This window comes from Perognathus longimembris, chromosome 22, assembly GCF_023159225.1.
Source record: "Perognathus longimembris pacificus isolate PPM17 chromosome 22, ASM2315922v1, whole genome shotgun sequence".
In the NCBI taxonomy this organism is placed as follows: domain Eukaryota; kingdom Metazoa; phylum Chordata; class Mammalia; order Rodentia; family Heteromyidae; genus Perognathus; species Perognathus longimembris.
Window position 1 is genome coordinate 20,854,809 of NC_063182.1, and position 22,131 is coordinate 20,876,939.

At 39.8% G+C, this 22,131-nt stretch overlaps 1 protein-coding gene across 1 annotated transcript in view; it reads right to left on the reverse strand.

Annotated features, from left to right (window-relative positions):
* Window positions 1-22,131, reverse strand: part of Adgrv1 (adhesion G protein-coupled receptor V1) — a 496,777-nt gene that overhangs the window by 410,792 nt on the left and 63,854 nt on the right. Inside the window, exons 21-27 of the mRNA XM_048331390.1 lie at window positions 20,397-20,573; window positions 19,273-19,453; window positions 17,977-18,179; window positions 9,613-9,742; window positions 6,176-6,256; window positions 4,201-4,340; window positions 1,982-2,591 (exon numbers count right to left, since the gene is read on the reverse strand). Coding sequence (XP_048187347.1) covers window positions 1,982-2,591; window positions 4,201-4,340; window positions 6,176-6,256; window positions 9,613-9,742; window positions 17,977-18,179; window positions 19,273-19,453; window positions 20,397-20,573 — 1,522 coding nt within the window. The remainder of the gene's footprint in view (window positions 1-1,981; window positions 2,592-4,200; window positions 4,341-6,175; window positions 6,257-9,612; window positions 9,743-17,976; window positions 18,180-19,272; window positions 19,454-20,396; window positions 20,574-22,131) is intronic.

Sequence of the window (22,131 nt, forward strand, 5' to 3'; positions counted from 1 at the left end):
CTGCCTAACATGATCTTTTCCAATTTCATATATTTTATCACCAATGACACCATACTTTTTTCGATTTATAGCTAAATAATATACATATACACGACCACATTCTCAATTCACCTGCTGATATATTTTATAATTATATACTTGAGGTCTTGTACTAGTTCCTGTCACACACTATCAAGGGTATGCAGTAAGAATGCATATCATTCTCTCTATATATAACTCCTCACCAACTGTGTAGATACTGTCATCATCTATAGCCAGGCTTCCTGACTCCTATACCTTCTCCAGGTTCTGATCCTGGGCTTCTTATACTGTTCTCATTTATGAATGCTGATAGCTACACTCACAGCAGAGTCAGTAAAATACTACTAGTCTTTATACCACTTAAAATTTGACTCACTTTTCACAAATTCACACTTAGTTGCTCTTTATTCATCCTACATCATGGCTATTCTGATGGTTCTAAACTATGTGTCATGGTTCTAGCAACATATCAAACACATAATGCATGCTAATTATTTCTCTTATCAAGTACACAGAGACTCCGTATGTATGACTTTAATAATAATAATTTCTCATACTTGTTAGATGCATACTATCATTTAACCCCCATAATATAGACATATAGAAAAATGGGTCTCTTGCTTGAAAACCTATCCTATAACACCTACTAGAACTTCTACTAACAACTGAGTTTTATTTTGTTTGCTGTTATTAGTAATTTTAAATTGTACTTTTAAAAATACTGACTACTTTGTGGGATCTTTTTACATATAACTAGAAAATTTAACAATCACAACTGCAAATTTCCTTCTATAACCCTGGATGACAATTTCTTAGGCTGTAGATAATACTCTTCACCCAGTATTTCAGTAAGGTGAAATTTACTTAAACCATGGCAGACCAAAGCCAACATATAGAGATTGGAATCAGGTCTTTTAGGCTGTTAAGTTCTTAAAAATTCCCAGTTCTCACAAATCTCTGCCCCTCCATCACACATGCTTCTTGCTATGCAAACAGTTTTTTTTCAGTTAGGAAATCTTCTAGAAGTAGATCAAGGTAGGAGGTTTTACTAGGACTATCCCTAGACTTTGCCCAACTGATACTAGAGTGGTTTGAAACTATCCTATTACTAGGATAGTAAATACTATAGTTAAAGTATAAAATTATAATTAAAATTATAATTATAGTTAAATTATAAATTATAGTTAAATTATGGGAGCATCTCAAAATTCACTCTGGGAATATAACTGGTTTTTAAAACATAACTTCCAGGGCTGGGGATATAGCCTAGTGGCAAGAGTGCCTGCCTCGGATACACGAGGCCCTAGGTTCAATTCCCCAGCACCACATATACAGAAAACGGCCAGAAGTGGTGCCGTGGCTCAAGTGGCAGAGTGCTAGCCTTGAGCGGGAAGAAGCCAGGGACAGTGCTCAGGCCCTGAGTCCAAGGCCCAGGACTGGCCAAAAAAAAAAAAAAAAAACATAACTTCCAGACCCAAAGATGGTAAAATACACTTGTAATTCATGCCATTCAGGAGGTAGAGCTCAGGAAGACTGCTGCTCAAAGTCAGAAGGGCAAAAAGACCCCATCTCAATAAGCAAGTTAGGTGTTAGGTGTTGATAGTAGTAAACACCTATAATCTCTGCTTCTAGGAGGCTTAGGTAACAGGATAGCAATCCAATGTTTGCCATAGGGAAAAAAATAGTGTACCCTATCTGAAACCTAAAGAAAAACAGTGGGTAATGGTATGGCTCAAGTGGCACAGCACCTACTTAGTATATTTGGCTCAAACTTCAGCACAATAGAAAAAAGTAATTTCAAAGGAAAAATTTTGTTCTACTTTCAGTTGTCTTACAGATAAATTTTATGACATAATACTTTTAAAATTAGTGCCAACTATTTTATAGAATTTTCTACTATACCCCATTCTAGATTTATTCTAACATTCTTATTTCCAATAATACACTGAAGAATACTTACTTGGGCGATTCTGTGCTTTCTCCAATACAGTACAATTGAGTAGTTCAATAAACACAGATTCTGATGTTTCTGGCTCCTCATCATCCAAAATTGAAATAGTTATTGTTGCCTCTGACTGATTAGCTTTGAAAACAGACGATCCAAAAGCTGATATATAGTCTTTCCCTTGAGTTGCCCTAGCTAAATTTGGTGGAAAATAAGGTGGTTTTTCCATGTTGTCTAGTGTTGCATATGACACAACAACTTCTCCCATGAGACCTTTCAACCTTCTTATTAACAGTGTGATATTCTGAGTTGCCTCTTCAATTTTAGTAGGTTTATTTTCTTCTGAAAAGGTAAATACTCCATAAGGATCATCGCTAGCCAAGACTATTAGTGTGGCATTAGTGAGAATTCCCAAAGACCCACTCGAGACATGGAGGATTGACACAGAGAATGCTTTATCCAGTTCTGGAATGTCGTCTGGTAATATTTCCACTGTGATTTGGGCCTTCATCTCTCCAATCCCAAAAGTGATGTTGCCACAGGTGAAGGCAAGGTCCTCGTCCGGATCAGAGTCTATGTTCCAGTGCAAAGTCACTCGAGACAGAGCTCCATGACTCCTCAGAACCTACAAATATGGTTTGAAAGAGAAATTAATACAATTGACTTAAAAACCTTGTGAGGACATAGTAATAGTAACACAATAAATTATATTTTATATTATACAAGTTCTGAAAACTATAAGACTATTGAAGGCAGAGGACTTCAATATTTATCTGAAAACTTAGTGATGACTCATTTTTAAAACACATATTCATTTTTACATTCAAAACAACAAACAATAAATAAGTAATTATTCAGGAAAAAACAAACACATCAAAAACATATTTAAACTAAAATATAAGTAAAATTAATTTGAAGCAAGTGCTTTTCCCAATTTAAGAAAGAAAAGTTTAAGAATCCCAAACAATCCCAATTTATTATTCCTAAGAATAATTGTATTTCAACTTAAAATATGATTGTTAACTCAAAATAAAATTAGAGACAATAATGGTTTGTGTGTGTGTGTGTGTGTGTGTGCATGTTTGTGTGCATGTGTATCTGTGTCTTTGTGCATGTGTGTGTGCTGAGGCTAGAGCTTCATCTCAGGCCTTCAAGCTCTAACTTGGCTTTTCCACTCAAGGCAAGCATTCTATCACCACAACTTTAAGCTTTTTCCTGGTGACAAGAATCTCATAGATTTTCTTCCGTGGGCTGGCTTGGAACCAGGATCCTCAGATATCGGCCTCCTGAGCAGCTGGAATTACAGGTGTGAGCCACAGCACACAACAGGAACAATAACCTTTAAAAGTTCTTAGAATGCTTTCTGCTCTTTTCTAACTAGTTATTCTTTCTAAAGAAACAAAGTTAAGCGTTGGTGGTATAGTGGTGAGCATAGCTGCCTTCTAAGAAACAAAGTTAATTCCACAACAAGTTTTGGAAAATCTGCTGTAAGAATGCAGAAGATGTGTTTGAATGCCTTTTCTCCAATGTTTATGTAAATAAAACTGAGAAAGCTGGGCTAGTATCCATCTTTTCTGATTCCCTGAACAATAGGTTCCTTCTTAATATCTGCTGGATCAAAGCAGATTCATACTCACATACACATGCAAACTATGGAGTAGTTATTGTTGCTATTGCTATTCACTAATACTTTGATTTCCTTTCCTTCGGGGAAAGAAACAGAAGAAGACTGTATTTCACCCATTAACTTTAGGCAATATCATGAAATTTGTTTTGACCATGGAAGTCTAAGTATACCATGTAAATTGTCCCCAGAAAGAAACTACATGTGTCATCAACACACTTATCCTGCCTGCCATCTTTCATGAAAATATGAACAACTGTTGAACTGTAGCCTCTGTAGCTCTTCATGAATGATCAGAGGTCCTTGCCAACTCCAGGGGGATATATATAGCATGAATGCAAACCAAATTTTTACTGTACTAAATCATAGAGATTTGGGGATGGTTATTACTACAGCTTCCTGAACTAATGCATAGATATACATACAGTATTTATGGGAAAATAAACCCATATGCAAAGTGAAACACAAACATAAATTAAATTGACAGTTTATCCTATAGGTCTGTGCTCATTTTATTCCCTTACACAGAAAAAAATACAACATCCATTCATCAAGCAATGAAACAATGGAATGGAGGGTGAAACAAGAAATGGAGTGAAAAGGTACTCACCGTTAATAAAACGGTGCTGTGTCCATCCTCTGGTTCAGTTCCATTGACAAAGAGTGACTCGGAGCTAAATTGGAACATGCCATGAGCGTGGTCAGAGGCTGCAATTGTCACTAGAATGTGGGATGCCACTCCTAAACTGGCTGCATGGGAGAGTTCCCACAGACAGAAAAAAAAAAAAAAAGAAAGAAAAAGAAAGTGAATCAGTGATTTACAAACCACAAGAAAACCCAAAGAACAACTTTTTGAAAAGAGTCATTCCTTTCATTGAGTACATTCTAATTTGTTTGAGAAAGAAAGGCCAACAATTACGGTTGCTACATATGCTCATGCTTTCACAGTCTCACTCTGATTTTGGCACCAGTACAGTGCTGAATAAGTGCTCAGGAATGAATAAGGAAAACCTGCTTTTCATTTTCCCTCTCTGTGAAAGAGAACACTCTTCCACATGGAGCCTATGAGGAAGGTCTCCCATGATCTTGGCTGACCTCAAACAAGCATGAGCCAAATGACTCTTATTTTTAGGAAACAATGATTTCTCTGCCTCTGATTTTTAGTCAGTCTCACTGAACAGATTCTCAGTTTCCAATGTACATCAAATTTAAGTCTATTTACTCCATTTTGTTCATCTTTCCTGGTCCCAGACAGTCCAATCCTATAGCTAAAACATGTTAAGATCCAAAGAAGAAGTTAATTTCCCCCCCTCTGAGATATATGTTTATTTTTATGTTGTGTTGATGTTTTCAGACAACAGTAAAAACTGAGTAATCTTAAAAGCAATAGAGTAACTAACAGAGGTTCCACCAGGCTCCGCTGAAGTGAAGACTGAGGAAAGGGGAAAGTGGAAGTCTTAACCACAAATGTAAAACCAGATAACAGATTAGAAAGTGCTCTCTATTGAGAAATGAGTGCTTTAAATATTCTCTTTAGATGTAAAAATAATATTTGAAACCAGAAGTCAGTGGCTTGTGCCACTGAGATTGGGAGGATCCTAGTGTGTGCCATCCCAAGCATAAAAACCCCTCAATGGACTGATACATGTGGTGATATGGGTCTTTTAGCCTACCTAGGATGGGAAATCTCACAGGTGAACTGGGGCAGGGACTATATATCAAAAATAGCCAGCATAGGGGAAAAAAGCTACAGGTATGGCTTAGGGGCAAAAGAGCACCTGAGTTCAAACCCCAGTACGATAGAGACATAGATAGGTGAAAGACAGGTAGGTAGGTAGACAGACAGACAGACAGACAGACAGACAGATAGATAGATAGATAGATAGATAGATAGATAGATAGATAGATAGATACATAGATACGTAGATTAGATAGATGATAGATTAGATAGATATAGCTAGACAGATAGTTTAGATAATTGAAACACATACATACATAGAGAGAAATAGGATGAACGGATTTCTATGTATGTTCTCATGTACTCATTCATTTTTGAGGTAAAAATCTGAATCATGTTGGTGTATAAACTACTTCAAAAGCCACCCTCTTTCAATATTCCCCCACTAATTGGAGAATTATTCTCTCCATATTTTCTTTCAAATTTTACATTTGTTTTGATTCAATCTTACACATAAAGACTCACACTCTTTGTTGTAAAGAAAATTAGTGTGATAGATTTCACATGAAGGGACAAATACTTCATCTTTTTCAGGATTTAAAACTATGCACAGTGTCTTCAACAATCTTCTGGTAAATTTAAAAAAAATTCTATTCAGTCATAAATGGGAAATTACATTAGGATACCCGGGGAAGAGAGCCTGAGTATCACTTTCAGGGAGAGATACAATTCCATCACTTTCTAGTAGAGTAATGACAGTCTAGAATAAATGAAAAAGCTGTTATACTTAATGAGATAAAATATGTAAAGGATCTATACCTAGTACCTATAAGGATTGTTGTTATAGCAAAGAGAAGGCAAAATGAAAACATAAACTGGTAAAGAATCTTTTGCAACAGCTGCTTACCATGTCTGTGAATAGGTGGAAGGAAGAATTCCACGTCCCCATCGCCACTACCACTGCCATCAACTCTAAAGAGTTCAGTCACTTCACAAGGAGAAACACAGAGACACAACCCACACAACACACATGGACACAATAAGAGAATGAAGAATTCTTAAAATGCATGAGGCAAAGAGAAAATGCAGGAACATTCACCCCATGGCTGGCTATCTTCCATAGAGTAGATCACTTTAAAGGATGTGACTGTAACACCAATCATGTTAAAGTACCAAAATTCCAAGTTGCAAGAAATACTTCATGGAAATTATAACTGGCCTTTTTACTTGGCAGCAATTCAAATATTTTTATTTAAATCTTCAACTGTTTATAGCAACATAAATTATTCTCTAACCATGTGACTATATAAAATGTTTGCACATAGATAACCATAGGCTTAAATGCCTGTGACAGTAAGCTTACCAATCACAACCAATTCAAAATTAGGAAAATGTATCTATCATTGTCCCACACCCACACATCAAACTCCCCACTATATCCTCAAAATCAATCGCCTTCTTTTTGTCATTGACAAGAGTCCTGGGGAAACAGTAGAAAAATTCTACTTCAGCTATGGCTAGAAAAACTTAACTTCTGAGTATATTACTTTACTCGCCTTACAAAACATGCTAGCCTATACAGAAATGTTGTAAATATAAGATAAAATGATGACAAGTAAATAGAATTATAAAGTGTAAAATGCCATGGCATAAGCACTAGGATAAATACCACATAGTTATATGTCTAATAAGTCTTACACTCAACCCTAACTTTGCCACATGGTTATAGAGAAGGCAGGAAGCGCAGTTTTTGCCTGCCAAAAGTTCTGTCTTTCCCCTCATCACAACTGGGATGTACCAAACATGAAACATTTTTCATGCCACAAATGTAGTATCCAGGAATTGGAGCCTAAAGAGGCAAAATGAACTTCCTGAAGGAATCCAGGTTAAGACTTTGCTTCCATACTCTCTAGAAGTCATGAGACAGGTGTATAAAGTTCAATGCTATGCATTCTTTGGCTGGCATAATTATTAATGTTATGGCTATGTCATAATCAGCATTAGAGACACAATGTGGAAAAACGTGTCCCCTTGATTGTTGAAAGAATTTACATCTGCAAGTTATTTCACAAACTAAGCAGACCCTTGGAATGAGTAATGAACAGGGTCACTGTCACGATGCTATTTATTTCAATCTCAACTCACTGACCAAAAAAATAAAAATCAAAAAGGACCCTGACACTATTGCTTAGAAAGAAACTGCAAAAGTTCACAGAATTCATTTCCAACTAGCAAAATTCATATACTAGATTTGTGATGAAATGTTCCTACATAAAATCATAAGTATCATCATTACGAGAAACACTTTAGGAGCCAGGTGCTGGTGGCTCACATCTGTAATCCTCGCTACTCGGGAGGCTGAGATCGGAGGATCACAGTTTAAAGCCAGCCTGGACAAAAAAAAAAAAAAAAAAAAAAAAAAAGGAAAAATCTGTGAGGCTTATCTCCAATTAACCACCAGAAAACCAGAAGTGGAACTATGGCTCAAAGTGGTAGAGTGCTTGCCTTGCATGCACAAAGTCCTGGGTTCAACTCCTCGGTACCACATAAACAGAAAAACCTGGAAGTGGTGCGGTGACTCAAGTGGGAGAATGCTAGCCTTGAGCAAAAGAAGCTCAGTTCAGAGCCAGTGCCCAGGCCCTGAGTTCAAGCCCCAGGACTCGCAAAAAAAAAAAAAAAATAAGACAACTTAGAAACATTGGTTCAGGGCCTGGATGCAGCTAGTGGATAGTGGATAAGTGTTGGTTTTAGCATGTAAGAGGCCCTAGGTTTCATCCTAGCCCTGCAAAAAAAGAGTATTTGGCCTATTATTGAATGATAGAAAATAATGGTCACTAACAATTTTTTAGTTTATGAATATTTTTACCTGTAACACAAAGGGAAACTTTCAAATATAATAACCTTGTCAGTGGTTTGAAATCTGAATTAGCGATGTAAGAACTTGATCCTGGGGGATAAATAAAGCATTGTTTCTAGATGCCAACTGCCACATAAATCATCTAGCATACTTTCCCCATCTTTTGCATTTGATAAGATGTTGCCATCTCTGTAATGTCTCCAAGCACCACCTCCCTCTCATTTGCCTTCACCTGAACTTAGGATATACATGAGAGGGAAGTTGTGCATATGTATCCCATAGTCTCACTTTCTTCAAAAAGATAGTTTTAATATACTCTGCCCTAAAAAAATGTCTCTCTTTGGATGATTTTTTTTTACTATAAATCTCTTTATCACAGTAGTGTAGGCAATGGTAATAGTGAGATAATGCCAACAGGTTTTGTAATAAAAGGGACTTAAATGATGAAAAAATACCAACTTATTTTCTTATCTTACAAAGGTAATACAGTATATACTGCAAGTATTCTTATAACACTCTCAGTAGCAACTGACAGTGAAACATTAGTATATATTCAAAGAAATTTACATAGCTCACCTAAACAAGATAGTCTAACCTCATTTTATTTGTTTATTTATTTATATTATTTTATTATTTGGTCAGTAATGGGACTTGAACTCAGGGTCTGGGAGCTGTGCCTGAGCTCTTCACTCAAGGGTAGTTTCCTACCACTTGGAGCCATAAACCCAATTCTGGTTTTCTAGTAGTTAATTGGAGATGAATGAGTCTCATGGACTGGATTCTCAGATCTCAGCCTCCTAAGTAACTAGGATTACAGGCATGAGCCACTAGCACCTGACTGTTTAACCTCATTTTAATGCAAAAGTTTCACCATGTGAGTTTTAATTCCAAAGATCTTTGATAACCAGTGCTTTGACATCAGATTTGAGATTAAGATTTTTATTGGTAATCATCTTATATAGACTACCAAAAAGGACAAAAAGTACTATAAGAATTCACAAAGGAAGGAAAGATGGCTTAGTGGTAACCAGTGCATACTCCTAAATGACAACTAGTGTGAGTGACAATTATAATTTGGTGATTGAGTACAACTGTACCACTTCATTCTAAAAATACATCTATTTTAGGATAAGATGAATGGATAATAAAAAGGGAAATAAATGACACAATAGGTGGAATCGGTATAAAACACATAGACATCTGAGAATTAACCAAACTTCACATAAAAGTATGAGTTGGACATTATAAAACTAATACTCAAAATTCATGTAAAGAATATTAATTTTCATTTTATGAAGAAAATAATCAGAAATGTCTGTCATAAATCATGAATGATTAGATTTTATGACTACTCTCTCTAAAACCATTTACACACAAAAACTGTACAAATTCAAAATAATCTTTGAAACACAATTTACTGTTAACTCATAGTTAACCATAGTAGATGGATGAGCAAATAGTTGATATTTTTGAATTATCACTCTTACCTCCTCCCTCCAAATTTATCAACTCAACTTTAAAAGATTTTTCCAATTCAGGGATAGAATTATCAGTGATGTTGACAAAAATGTATTTATATCTTTCTCCTGGTTGAAATTCCAATGTGCCAGCTACACTCTGAAATAGAAATGAAAGATTTCTCTGTTAAATTATACTGTTCAGTATAGAAAACTTCAAAATGAGGATGTTTGCTACATACATAATTGTTATAAATACTAAAACAGAAAAACATACCTAAAATTCAAAGCTAAAACATTTCAATGAAATGAACTCAAGGAAATGGAAACATTTTTTATTTCGGATGGTAGTGGTGGTACTAGTAATAGTGTTTATTTTTGCTTTGTTGTGTGTTTTTTTTTCTTCTGGAACAGTAAAAAGGGGTTGGCAGAAAGGCAGAAGGGTGAAGTGCAATAACACTACTCAACTTACACCGTGTAGAAAATGAGGTATGTAATTTGTAGTCTGAGATGGGAGGGAGAAGAAAGTAAGGGAAGGGGTGACATTGTTCAAAACAATAAATGTACTGACTACTTTAAGTAGCTTAAGTAATAGTAACTGCTCTGTACATCACCTTTATAATAAGAATTAATTTTTTAATAATTAAAAAATAAAGCAAAAGGGGTAGATATTTAGCCTCTAGTGTAAGACTTACATTTAAAAGGAAATTCTGCCTCATTTTGTTCTTTCACAGCACTAAATATTGATATTGTTATTTTCTCATGCCTCATCACAGAAGCTGAAGATCACTGTTGGTGCCCTTTAGTGGTTTATCTTTCACACACAAAAAAGCCTTCAAATACTGCCACTTTTATTCTGAACTACATTTGAATCTATCTACTTTTTTCTACCAATGTCACCCTCCTAGATGAAGATACCATCACCACGTGCATTGCTCATCACTGAACAAACTCTCCTTGTCCTTCCAATGAATCATCTAGCCCAGTCTACACAGTTCAGCCTTGCAACCTCCCCTGGAGCCTTCTCTCCTAACTTATGCATCCACATTCCCATCCACTGCCCAAAGAGCTTTACATCTGTGAGACTGCAGCAGATATCAGTGTAATAGTCATCCTAAGAAGTGGTACAAAGGAAATCATTCAAATGATAACAGTAACAGCCAGAACATCTAAGCATCTGGAAAAATCCTCAGAGACTTTTCCAAGGAGATCATCTTTCTAAAGGGCATGAAGGAGAGGGGCATCTGGTTGTTTTGTGGGGTTTTTTTGCCTCGTTTTATTTATTAATTAAACAACTGGATAAAACAACTGGTGGTTGGAAATATTCAGACTATTTAGAAATGGAAGATGATTGTCAGGATGACTAAGGTATTGCTCTAAGAAAAAATGCAGAGAACCATTAAAACAAGAAGCAATATCAATATATAATGGAATATATTAGATATCAACCTAAAGACACAATAAATGCCAAGGGTAAAAAAACCAACATTCACTTCCCTAAGAAAGCAGCTGAGAAAGGACAAATCTAGAAAAACTATACTACAGTTAAAATTAATTGAATTCTATTAAGCAAGACTCCTAGGTTTAGGAGGGGAATGTGTATGAGTTATTGCACTTTGGAGTATTTTTACAAAGAAGATGAGAAGCAAGAAAACTAATACTAAATTTAAAAGAAAAGGCTGAACATGCCTCCTAAATCCCAGCTACTCAGGAGGCAGATTGGAATCAACAGGCTCGCGGCCAAACCGGACACAAAGTTAGCAAGATCCCATCTCAAGATCCTAGGCATGTTGGCTCATGCTTGTAATTCCAGCTACAAGGGAGGTTTGGGTAAGATGACTGTACTCAGAAACTAGGCCAGGATAAAAACAAAAGGTATCTGAAAAAATAACTAAAGCAACAAAGTGTTGGGGATTATTATGGCCTGGGAAAGACTGCCCTTCCACCAGCCTTGGGACAATCGAAGCCCCTCCCACCTTTTGACCTCCACCCCTTGGGAGGTGAACACGTGCGTGCCACCATGATGGGGTTGTCCCGCCCACAAAGGGAAGTTTCGTGATGTCACTTGATGAACGTGACCCCTAGCCTATGACTGACCCTTTGGCCAGCCCCCTTTCCTTCCCGCCATTACTTCTATATAAGTGCCCTTCCATATTAAAGTCTTTGAGACGCATTCCACCACCGCAGCGTGTCCCTGATGCCTTCCTTTCGCCTCCGCCCTCGGTAACATGTGGGGGGAACTGGGGGGAGGGGAAGCTTCAGCAACCCGTCCTCAACTTAGCGTTTGCCCATGTGAGCACGCCTTTGGCCTTCCGCTGGCGGAGGGCCAGGCTGGGTGCTCTTTTATAGAGTTTGTAGTTACCATTCTCCCCGTGGGGGGGAGAAAGGGGGTGTCCAGAACCCCAACATAAATGGCGCCCGAACGGGGACCGAATTGTACGGCCGAGAAGCTCGGGGTACAGTATCCCCACAGATTTTGCTAAGTAGGGTTTTAGAGGAGGGTCCTGCCCATCCAGATGGGGCAGAAGCATGGAGACAAGACAGGCTCGCGGGACGCGGCGCCAGAGAGTTGCCCCGCCGTGGCGATTTGGCGCCGGGCGGCGGAGGGAGCGGGGCGCGCTTCCCGCGGAAGCATGTCAGTGGAGCAGTGGGGCCAGAGCAAGAGGAATGCGACCCCGGGCTGGGGTCGGTTAGTTCTGCTCTGTGCGCCCCGGGCCAGACGGCAGGCACCCGCAGTGGCGCTTGAGAAGCAGTGGGTGGCCGAGCGCCGGAGCGGTTTGGCTTGCGCGGGCTGAGCGTGAGTACACTGTGCTCCGCGCCACCCCGGGTTTGCGAGGTGCGTGGGCTGGGGCCCTCGTGGCCCCGGGCGGCACCAGGCGTCCGAGTGTGGCGGGCCGAGCACGGCGTGGCGGAAGCGCGGTTCCGCCATGTGGGAAGCTGTGGCATGGCGGCGGCAGAGCGTTGGGGATGGCTGCTGCTTTGGCCAGGCTTGTATTTACAATGGCTGGGCTGGAGCCAGTGCGGCCCCAGCCCGCGGATGGAAAAAAAAAAAAAAAAAGGGCGTGGCGTGCAGTTTAGACCATGGGACGGTGTCCCGCTGGGGTGCGCGGGCGGCAGCGGCGGCTGCAGCCCGGCAAACTGCTTTATGCCCGCCGATGGTCGTTAAGCTCAGAAATTCGGGTGAGTTGGTTGAATCCTGATTTCTCTGACTTAACACACACGTGGAGCACAATGGGGCACGCCATATTGGAGGCGGGGCCCCACCCATTCCCCCCAGGTGAGGGGCGGGGACTCAGACTAACAGGCCTCAAGCGATTGCGCTGCAGCTGAGAGAGGCAAGCACCCCGCTGTGCTTGCCTGCACTTTTCTCTCTGTGTCAGCTGCAGACGGGGTTGGAGACAGGAAAGCCTCAAATTATAAACTAAAATGGAATATTGAAAGGAAAACAAAGAGTTTTGATACAGCAATAGGTAATTTGATTAAACTTCCATGTTTACCAGTTCAAAGAGATAAAATCAACTGGAGTTTTTCTAGATGGATAAAAGGGTTTGCTTGTCCACTGTGATTTAAAAATTGTCATGTTGGGAGTGTGTAATTAAAAGGTTTCCCTTTTGTTTTTTATTCAACCACGTGGTTCTATTATGGGCAAATTAATATCATTTGCCGCTGGAATTCCAGAAAATTTAAATGGCCAATCAAAGCAATTTTAAAGAGCGCTCAGGTATTTTTGTGTGTGTGTGTGTGTGTGCACGCGCGCGCGCACGCGTGTGGTTGTTGGTAAGATTTAAAAGCATAACAATAGGTTTCCATCCCGGTGTTCGGTGGAGATAAAGGTGCCTATAAAAATTTCCATAAGGTTCAAATATGCAACATGTGGTAAAAGTTCACCAGTATGTTATTTTATATTCAGTGTGTTTCCATAAGGTTCAAATATGCAGCATGTAGTAAAAGCACAATGGTATAAAATCAGCATGTTATTTTATACTCAGTGTGTTAAAAGTTAAGTGTGCATGTAGCCTTAACAACTCTTTGGCATAAATTAAGATTTTACCTTCCCATTTTCTCTCCTGTGTTCTCATAAACTCTCAAGATCAAGAAATTGAGATTGCTTCATACAAATGTGACTATTAACCTCAACTTTCCTGACCCAGGATTAATATATTGCTTTATAGGATACAGGTGGACAGCTGTGCTAGCCGCAGCTCCTGGATATAGGAAGATGCCACCACATTCTGTTCCCAAACTGCCTTGTTTCACTACTAATGATTCTTTGCTCTCTCTCCCATTGGAAGCTGCTCGAATGATTTATGAGCCTTGAGTAGGATGTGAATAGTTCCATCTTAACAGTTACTCCAGGTTAAATCACCATAGTTATGTTAGTGGTCACAGCTAGCCAGGTAAAATTTTGGGATTAAGAAAGTCTTAAAATTTTGTGATTAAGAAAGTCTTTGAATTTTGTGATTAAGAAAGTCTTTTTCACCCTGCTTAAACCAGAAGGGCATCGATATACCAGAGCCAGAAGTGCTGAAAAATTTTGAACACTCTAACCAATCTATATAGAAATTTTGCAGGCAACCCAGAGCAAGATGTGAGCAAGAGATACCACTACAGCTTTGCCTCGAGTTCCCCATCGCATGGCATGGAACTTGCCAAATGGGGATGAGGGACGCAGCCACTTCCGAGAGGATTCCACAATGCTTTAACCCTTTGCCCTTGGTTGTCATTTATCTGTGTTCTCTTTCACTTGCCAGTGGGATTCAATGGCGTGATTCAAGTTGATGGCATGTAAATCTCATGTTTTCTAAGTGTTATAGCCAAACCTTCACAAGCAGTTTTTGGTCAGTTCTCAACGGGTTACAAATGGATTATCTCTGTTGTGTTTTTTCCTTGTTGCTCAATTGGGAATAAAAAGGGCTTGTAGGACTATGACTCCCTGGATAGTTCAAAGCCAGCCCGGGCAAAAGGAAAAAAATCTCTCCAAAATCCCACCTCCCAGTTAACGGCAAAGAGCCAGATTGAGAGCTCAACCACAGAGAGCGAGCAAAAGGCTGAAGCAGCACCGTGACTCAAGTGGTAGAGCACTAGCCTTGAGCGAAAGTGCTCATGGACAGTGCTCAGGCCCCGAGTTCAAACGCGGATGGGAAAATGCAATTCCAGCCACAAACGTTGAAATTCCTGGGACTTAGCCAGTCCAGGAGACGGAAAGGTGGAGTGGAGTGAGAGGAGAATGGTGCCATATTATCCTAAAGGGAGATGCCTTGTTTCACCCTTTCAAAATGGATCAGAGCCGGGAAATCGAGAGAGATAATTCCTGTCCATTTTCTTTTTTTTTGCCAGTTGTATATAGGTGTATATATATATTTATTTATTTTGCCTCTGACTGGCTATGCCAAACCAGTTTTCTATCATTAACCACTTCTTTCAGTCGTTTCTCCTTACTCGTTCACTTTACAATTGGGTTTATGCTCCAAAAGGGAACTGTTCCTGGCTTATGCCCAGGGTGTGTTCTATGCCATTCATGCCAACCAGCTCTGAGAACTTGTCGATACTTTGCCTGACCTTTCAAAAGTGTCTTTTGACAGAATAACATCTCTTGCTGAGATCACCAATGGGGAATTTGCCGTTCACAGTCGTCACCCTAACACAGGCCTGAACCCTGGAGGCACCAGCCTTGGAAACTTCTGGGTATGCCCAAAGACTCAGGGGGGGCTGGAGAAAACCATAGCGCTCTCTGGCCCTAGTGACCATACTCATGGTAATGATGGGGACTTTTTGCCAGCTACACCGGACTGCCAGGCGGACCAGGGGCCCTTGATTTACGTCGCCCCCTTGACAGCAGGAAGTAGCTACAGAAGACGAGACCTCCATCCATACTCCCTGCCTGGTGGCCGCCGGTGTCATAATTTTAAAAAACAAAAGGGGGAGGTATTCCCCAGGATTAATTAAGGATTCCCTAGGATTAATTAAGGATTAGTTATGCTTATGTTAATTATTCAGAAATTTTAAATCATCCCGAATCAGTGTGGGATGGAGTACAGTATATGTGTTTTTCCAGATTGGAAAATTAAACCCAGAGCACCCACTCTGGAGAAATGTTTTCTTGTTTTCTCCAGGAAAAGGAGGACCATGTTGGACTTCTGCTCTCCCATGAAAATATGGAAAGTAGGACTGCCTACGGTAGGAAGCAACCAAGCTTCCTTTCCTTGTTTGCTTTCTAGATTCCTTCTTGAGCATCTCATGGCTCAATGTTTTGCTGTGGCAATACTGCCTACAGCGTCACACAAAGAAACCAAAGGAATTTTGCACCATGCTTCTTCCTTTCCTCTCCCCCTGCTGCTAGACTTGGGGAGTCCCGTTGGAAAGAAAATAGGAGCTGAGGGTATTGACACTCAACCCCAATGTTTTATGATAGAAATGTTTAAAAGGGTAAATGCAAAGGTTTAACACCTTGGCTTCAATGTTTATATAAAAGAATGTTTTACTAATCACTTATGTTTGAGTTATCAGCTACTGTGAACTGCCGGGAATGCCAGAGTTTCAGCTTCTACCTCACCAACAAAAGAGGGCTGCTGTCTGCACCTTCCTGCACTTGGCAGAAACCAGCTGAGGATTCTGACTTCTGGACATAGCCAGATGGATGGACCCTTACCTACCCCTCACCCCAGTTTTGTGGAAGGGGCCCCACAGATCTTATGTCAGCATTTGCCTTATGCCCACACATGCCATGTGTTTACAGCATCCCCTGCTTATTGAAAAAAACAAAAAGGGGGAGATGTTGGGGATTATTATGGCCTGGGAAAGACTGCCCTTCCACCAGCCTTGGGACAATCGAAGCCCCTCCCACCTTTTGACCTCCACCCCTTGGGAGGTGAACACGTGCGTGCCACCATGATGGGGTTGTCCCGCCCACAAAGGGAAGTTTCGTGATGTCACTTGATGAACGTGACCCCTAGCCTATGACTGACCCTTTGGCCAGCCCCCTTTCCTTCCCGCCATTACTTCTATATAAGTGCCCTTCCATATTAAAGTCTTTGAGACGCATTCCACCACCGCAGCGTGTCCCTGATGCCTTCCTTTCGCCTCCGCCCTCGGTAACATGTGGGGGGAACTGGGGGGAGGGGAAGCTTCAGCAACCCGTCCTCAACTTAGCGTTTGCCCATGTGAGCACGCCTTTGGCCTTCCGCTGGCGGAGGGCCAGGCTGGGTGCTCTTTTATAGAGTTTGTAGTTACCATTCTCCCCGTGGGGGGGAGAAAGGGGGTGTCCAGAACCCCAACAACAAAGAACGGATCTGTGGCTCAACTGGTAAAGCTCCTGCCTGGAAACATAATGCCCTAAAAATTCAAACCTTTGTAATACCATCACTACCAAAAAAAAAAATAATAAGTTAAACTCTCTGGGAAAAAAAAAACATTAAAGGATATAAAGTATTTCTTGAGAAGAACTGCCAAGAAATTTCTAGTGCTTGCTTAAGGAGACTATTGGTAACAATAAGTACAGGTAGTGATTGAGCTTGCTGCATATATGCTGTGTACAGTACAAGACACTTGGAATTCTACCATTTGTGGTCAGTGCAATCCAACACAGTAGGGTAAGTTTCACTTCCACAAAAAGGAAACTGATATTAGAAAAATATTAAATCCCCCAATGATTTATATTCAAAGTCAGGCAGAACTCTTAAACCCTAGTTCTATCTAGCTCTAAACCCCAAATCAAAGTATCATATCAGTGCCATATCAAAGTATCACATTGCTTCTTATTTGAAGAAATAAATGAATGAATGAATGAATGAACTGAAACTGAAAAGACTTGATCCCTTTGCAATTCTAGTTCTGTCTGATACATAACAAAAATTGAAATATTTTAGAAACAATTTGACCAAAATAGATACTACTTGAACAAATTATGCAGTGGAAGCCAATAAAGTACAAGAAAAACACAATTAGTTGTTGTTGTGTATGTTTGTGTGCGTGCGTGTGTTTGTGTGCGTGCGTGTGTGTGTGTGTGTGTGTTCTGGCACTGGGGCTTGAATTCAGGGCCAAGCCACAATCCTTTGCTAGCACTCTACCACTTGAGCCCCATCTGTACTTCCAGTATTTTTGGTGGTTAACAGGAGATACAAGTCTCATGGACTTTCCTGCCTAGGCTGAATTCAAACTGTGGTCCTCAGATCTCAGATTCCTGAGTTTAGAATTGCAGATATAAGCCACCAGTGTGTGAATAATTAGTAGCCATGCAAGTGTCTAGCTTCAATGCAATCAAGTATACTGGTTTGCATGTATTAAAAAGGCAATGGCTTAATTTCCTGGTAATTGCAAGTCCCTTCCTGTCTTCCAAGTGAAGGATTGTGTCCATTTCCAATGTGCAAATGTAGCCACAAAGGCTGAGGGGCATACCTGGTAGTCCTCTGGACTGAATGCTGTCAAGGACAGGGTCCTGTACTCTGCAGTCACTCTCCCCAGGAGCCCTTGGGTTCGGACCACCAGCAGCCTGACAGTTCCATCCTCTTCCTGCACAGTGAGGTGAGGCATGCTGCTTGCAGGCAGGCTCATGGCATCCTCAGGCTGAGGAGGTGGCCCTGTGGAGAACTGCAGCAAGCCTGGGGAAAACAAGGCAGGCAGAGCCCCCTTCTCTTATCATCTGCAGAATCATTTCTTCCTCACTTAAAGCAGGCTGAGATTCTGAAGACTTTTATGTAGAAAAGTCTTTATGGGAAATCTGTTTCCATGCATTGACATGGAATATGCTTACAAGCCTTCCAATAGAAAAATTACAAAAACAAACAAGCAAACAAACCCTGTCACACGAAGAGCATAACATACTCAGAAGCTTTTTGATTCTACATTACTATAAGTAAAAAGAACACTTATGGTGTTTTTAGATACGTGCTTCCACAGTCAGGTACAGTGACATACACCTATAACCACAGCTCTCAGGAGGCTGAGGCAAGAGGAACATGTGTGCAAAGCCATCCTGGGCTACAAAGTGAGACTTTGTATCAAAATATGTATGTATCATGTGCCCATATTTGATTCATCTGGATTTCTTGAGCTTATAGTAGATCAGGACTAACTGTAACCTAAAGAATTTTCTACCAAAGAAATGAAATACAGGTATAGAGCTTCATAACTTCTAAACCTGGAATTTTACACCAATGTTCTTGCTTTAATCACACACAAGAAATATTATTTGTTAACAAAAAAATTCTCAATTTAGTGGACTATCTATATGTAATTCTTCTCCAAAATTTACACTTTTCAACATAAATGTAATAAATTAATTATAGTAATGCATTAATTATACTTATAACTGTGATTAATTACAATTAACCCTAATAAATTCACAGAGATGGTATCACTTCTTGAAATCTAATAAAATATAAATTATGAAGAATTTCAATTATGTATACGTTATATTTGCCACCATTGGGTAAGTTTATAGAGGAATTTTGATAGTCATAAATAAAAGCAGTCTCATTGTCTTTTTGAATAATCCTGCAAACACTTTGCAAAATACACTGTTTAAATTCGGAAATTGTTCTTGGTTTTTTTCTCATAAACAATATTGGTCAAAATAGCATCTTAGACATTAAATAGCTTAAAAGGTAGAGGATCCTCAGGAGTTCATTCAATTGCTTGCAAAATGTCCCTAAGTATGGGAGAAAAGGAACACTGCTGCAAAGGGCAAATTACCATAGGGATGGTCACTGGCCTTGATGGTGATATCTGTGGTTTCCTTTTCAGGATCTATGCTTGCCCCACTGGTAGGGGTGGAACCCAGTTTCCCATCTCCAGGAACAGCAGCCACCAGGGTTACCTGGAAATACTCATTCAGCTCAGGAAGATCATCATCAAGAACATGTAAGTTTAGGACCTATGAATATAAAAGTTCGGAGCCTTTAAGCAATGTGGCATGCATACTTACTTACCAGGAGAAATAAAACATCTACAATGCATTTATTTTATTTATTTTTTCTATTATCTTTAAGTAGTTGTACAAGGGAGGTGTCATTTAACAAAGCAGTAGATTAATACAAGGCATCTTGATCTGTGTCACCCATACAAAGTTGCACATTAAAACACATGTATGTTGTGTATGTCAATCCATTAAAAGAAGAAAAAGATCTGAAGAAATCAATTAATTCCTTAATTGCAGGTTGCCATGATCTGCATGTTGGGTGGCTCGTCCTCCTCAGATCCATCTGCTACTGTTCCTAGTCCCCAAGTGCCCAGTATTAAGAGCAGGAGCTTTGGAAAGAAATTCCATCTGAAAGTTAGAGTCTCAGAAATAAGAGCAGTACCCTCCGAACAGAGATTTGGAGGGAGTTTGTTATTTATCCTTTGCACACAGTGAGGACACTGACATTCTGCTGATTGGTTGGAGATAGGACTTTTCTGCTGGACTTTGACTGGCTTTGAACCTCAATCCTCTCAGCCTCCAAAATAGGTAAATTACAGGTGTGAGCATTTGGTTCCTAAAGGCCAGCCATGGCTTTGTGAGACCCTACCACAATCAATCAATCAATCAATAAATAAAAGAATTTCACTATATGCATAATAACAACAACAATACAATATGTGCTCAAGTTATACCACTTTTATTGTGTGAGAATTAAGCAATGCATAAAACTGTAACGTTCAAAGTTTTCATTTTTTCTTGTACATTCCATGGTGTGTATGCGTGAGTGCTTAGATTCGTGTGTGTGTGTGTGTGTGTGTGTGTGTGTGTGTGTGTTGTATGAGCTCCAAAGAAGTGACAGAACAAACACATCAGGAAAATATTGCTGAGGGTCATGCAAAGAGACAGGGATGATTACCTCAGATCTCTGCCAAGGAAGGAATGTGATGGTTCCACTGTCATTGGCAAAATCATCCACCAGATAATCACTGCCCTCTGACTGGATCTGGGAGATGGTGTAGAACACATGCACAGAGCTCAGTGCTCCCCTGGTCCGTTCCACCACACAGGAAACGGTGGCTCCCTCTTCTACAGTCTGTATTTGAGCACAAATGACTTAAGTCTCTACCTAGAAACCAGTGATAAACTTACAATCTCCTTTCTAAACACTTAATTCTCTTTCTATCTCCCTCAAAGGTCCATATGACACAGACTTGACTGTTAAAAACCATTTGCAATCATTTCATTTCTTCTAATTCTTTGTAGGAATCATAAGGCAAAAATGAATCATAATCTCTTAACTATGAAATAAAGTTAGTTAATTCATTGATACTAGGCAAGTTGCTAGATCCAATGTTACAAAAGACTTTTTTTTTGGTCAGTTGTGGGGCTTGAACTCAGGGACTGGGCACTGTCCTCAATCCTCTTTGTGCTCAAGATTGGAGGCTCTACCACTTTGAGCCACAGCTCAAAGTGCACAGAGACTTTTCTGCCTGGGCTGGCTTTGAACCACAATCCATAGATCTCAGCCTCCTGAATAACTATGAGTGAGCCACTGGCACCAGGCCAAAAGAATTTTTCTCCCCCTAAAAACATGGACATTAGTTTCTCTGGATAAGTGTAAATCTGAAGATAAAGACAAACTTGTAACTTAATGCACACACAGACAAGGTGAGTAGAAGGTGGGACATGACCACAGGGAAACTTTATAGGGATGGCCATCAGAAACAATACAGTGTGTTAGTGGGAACCATTAGGGAGCTGATAGAAAATTCTTGGCTGGGCATAGCATCACACTCTTACAATGCCAATAGTCAGGAGGGGCAGGAGGACTGCACAAAGTTCTAGGCCAGCTATGATCTCCATAGCAATTTTAAAGCTGATCTAGACTAAACTAAAAACAAAACAGAACTTTATCTCAAAAAGGAAAAAAAAAAGAAACCCCCCAAGTATCATATATGGTATTCAGTAATATATGCAATGCTAAAAATTTAGTATTTCTTACCCTTAAAATATAGACAAGGTTTCCTCAACAAAGGCCCAGAAATGCAACAAATCAAAGAAAGGCTGGACAAGTGGGACTGTATCAAACTGCAGAGCATCTGCAGGGCAAAAGATATAGCTTCCAAGATAAATAGAAAGCCCACAGATTGGAAAAAGATCTTTACCAGCCATACAATGGACAAAGACTTGATATCTAAAATATACACAGAACTCAGAAAGCTAAATTCCTCCAAAACAATCAAAGAACCAACAGCCCTCTCAACAAATGGACTAAAGACCTAAAAAGAGACTTTTCTGAAGAGGAAATGAGAATATCCAAGAGTCACATGAAAAAGTACTCTACATCACTGGCCATAAAAGAAATGCAAATCAAAACAACATTGAGATTCCACCTCACCTCAGTAAGAATGACTACTATCAGGAAATATAATAACAAATACAACAATAACAAATGCTAGAGAGGATGTGGCCAAAAGGGAACCCTACTACATTGTTGGTGAGAATGCAAGCTTATTCAACCCCTCTGGAAAGCAGTGTGGAGGCTCCTTAGAAGGCTAAACATAGGGCTCCCCTATATAACCCAGCAGCCACACTTTTGGACATCTACCCGAAAGACTTCAAGCAAGACCACATTAAAGCCACCAGCACAA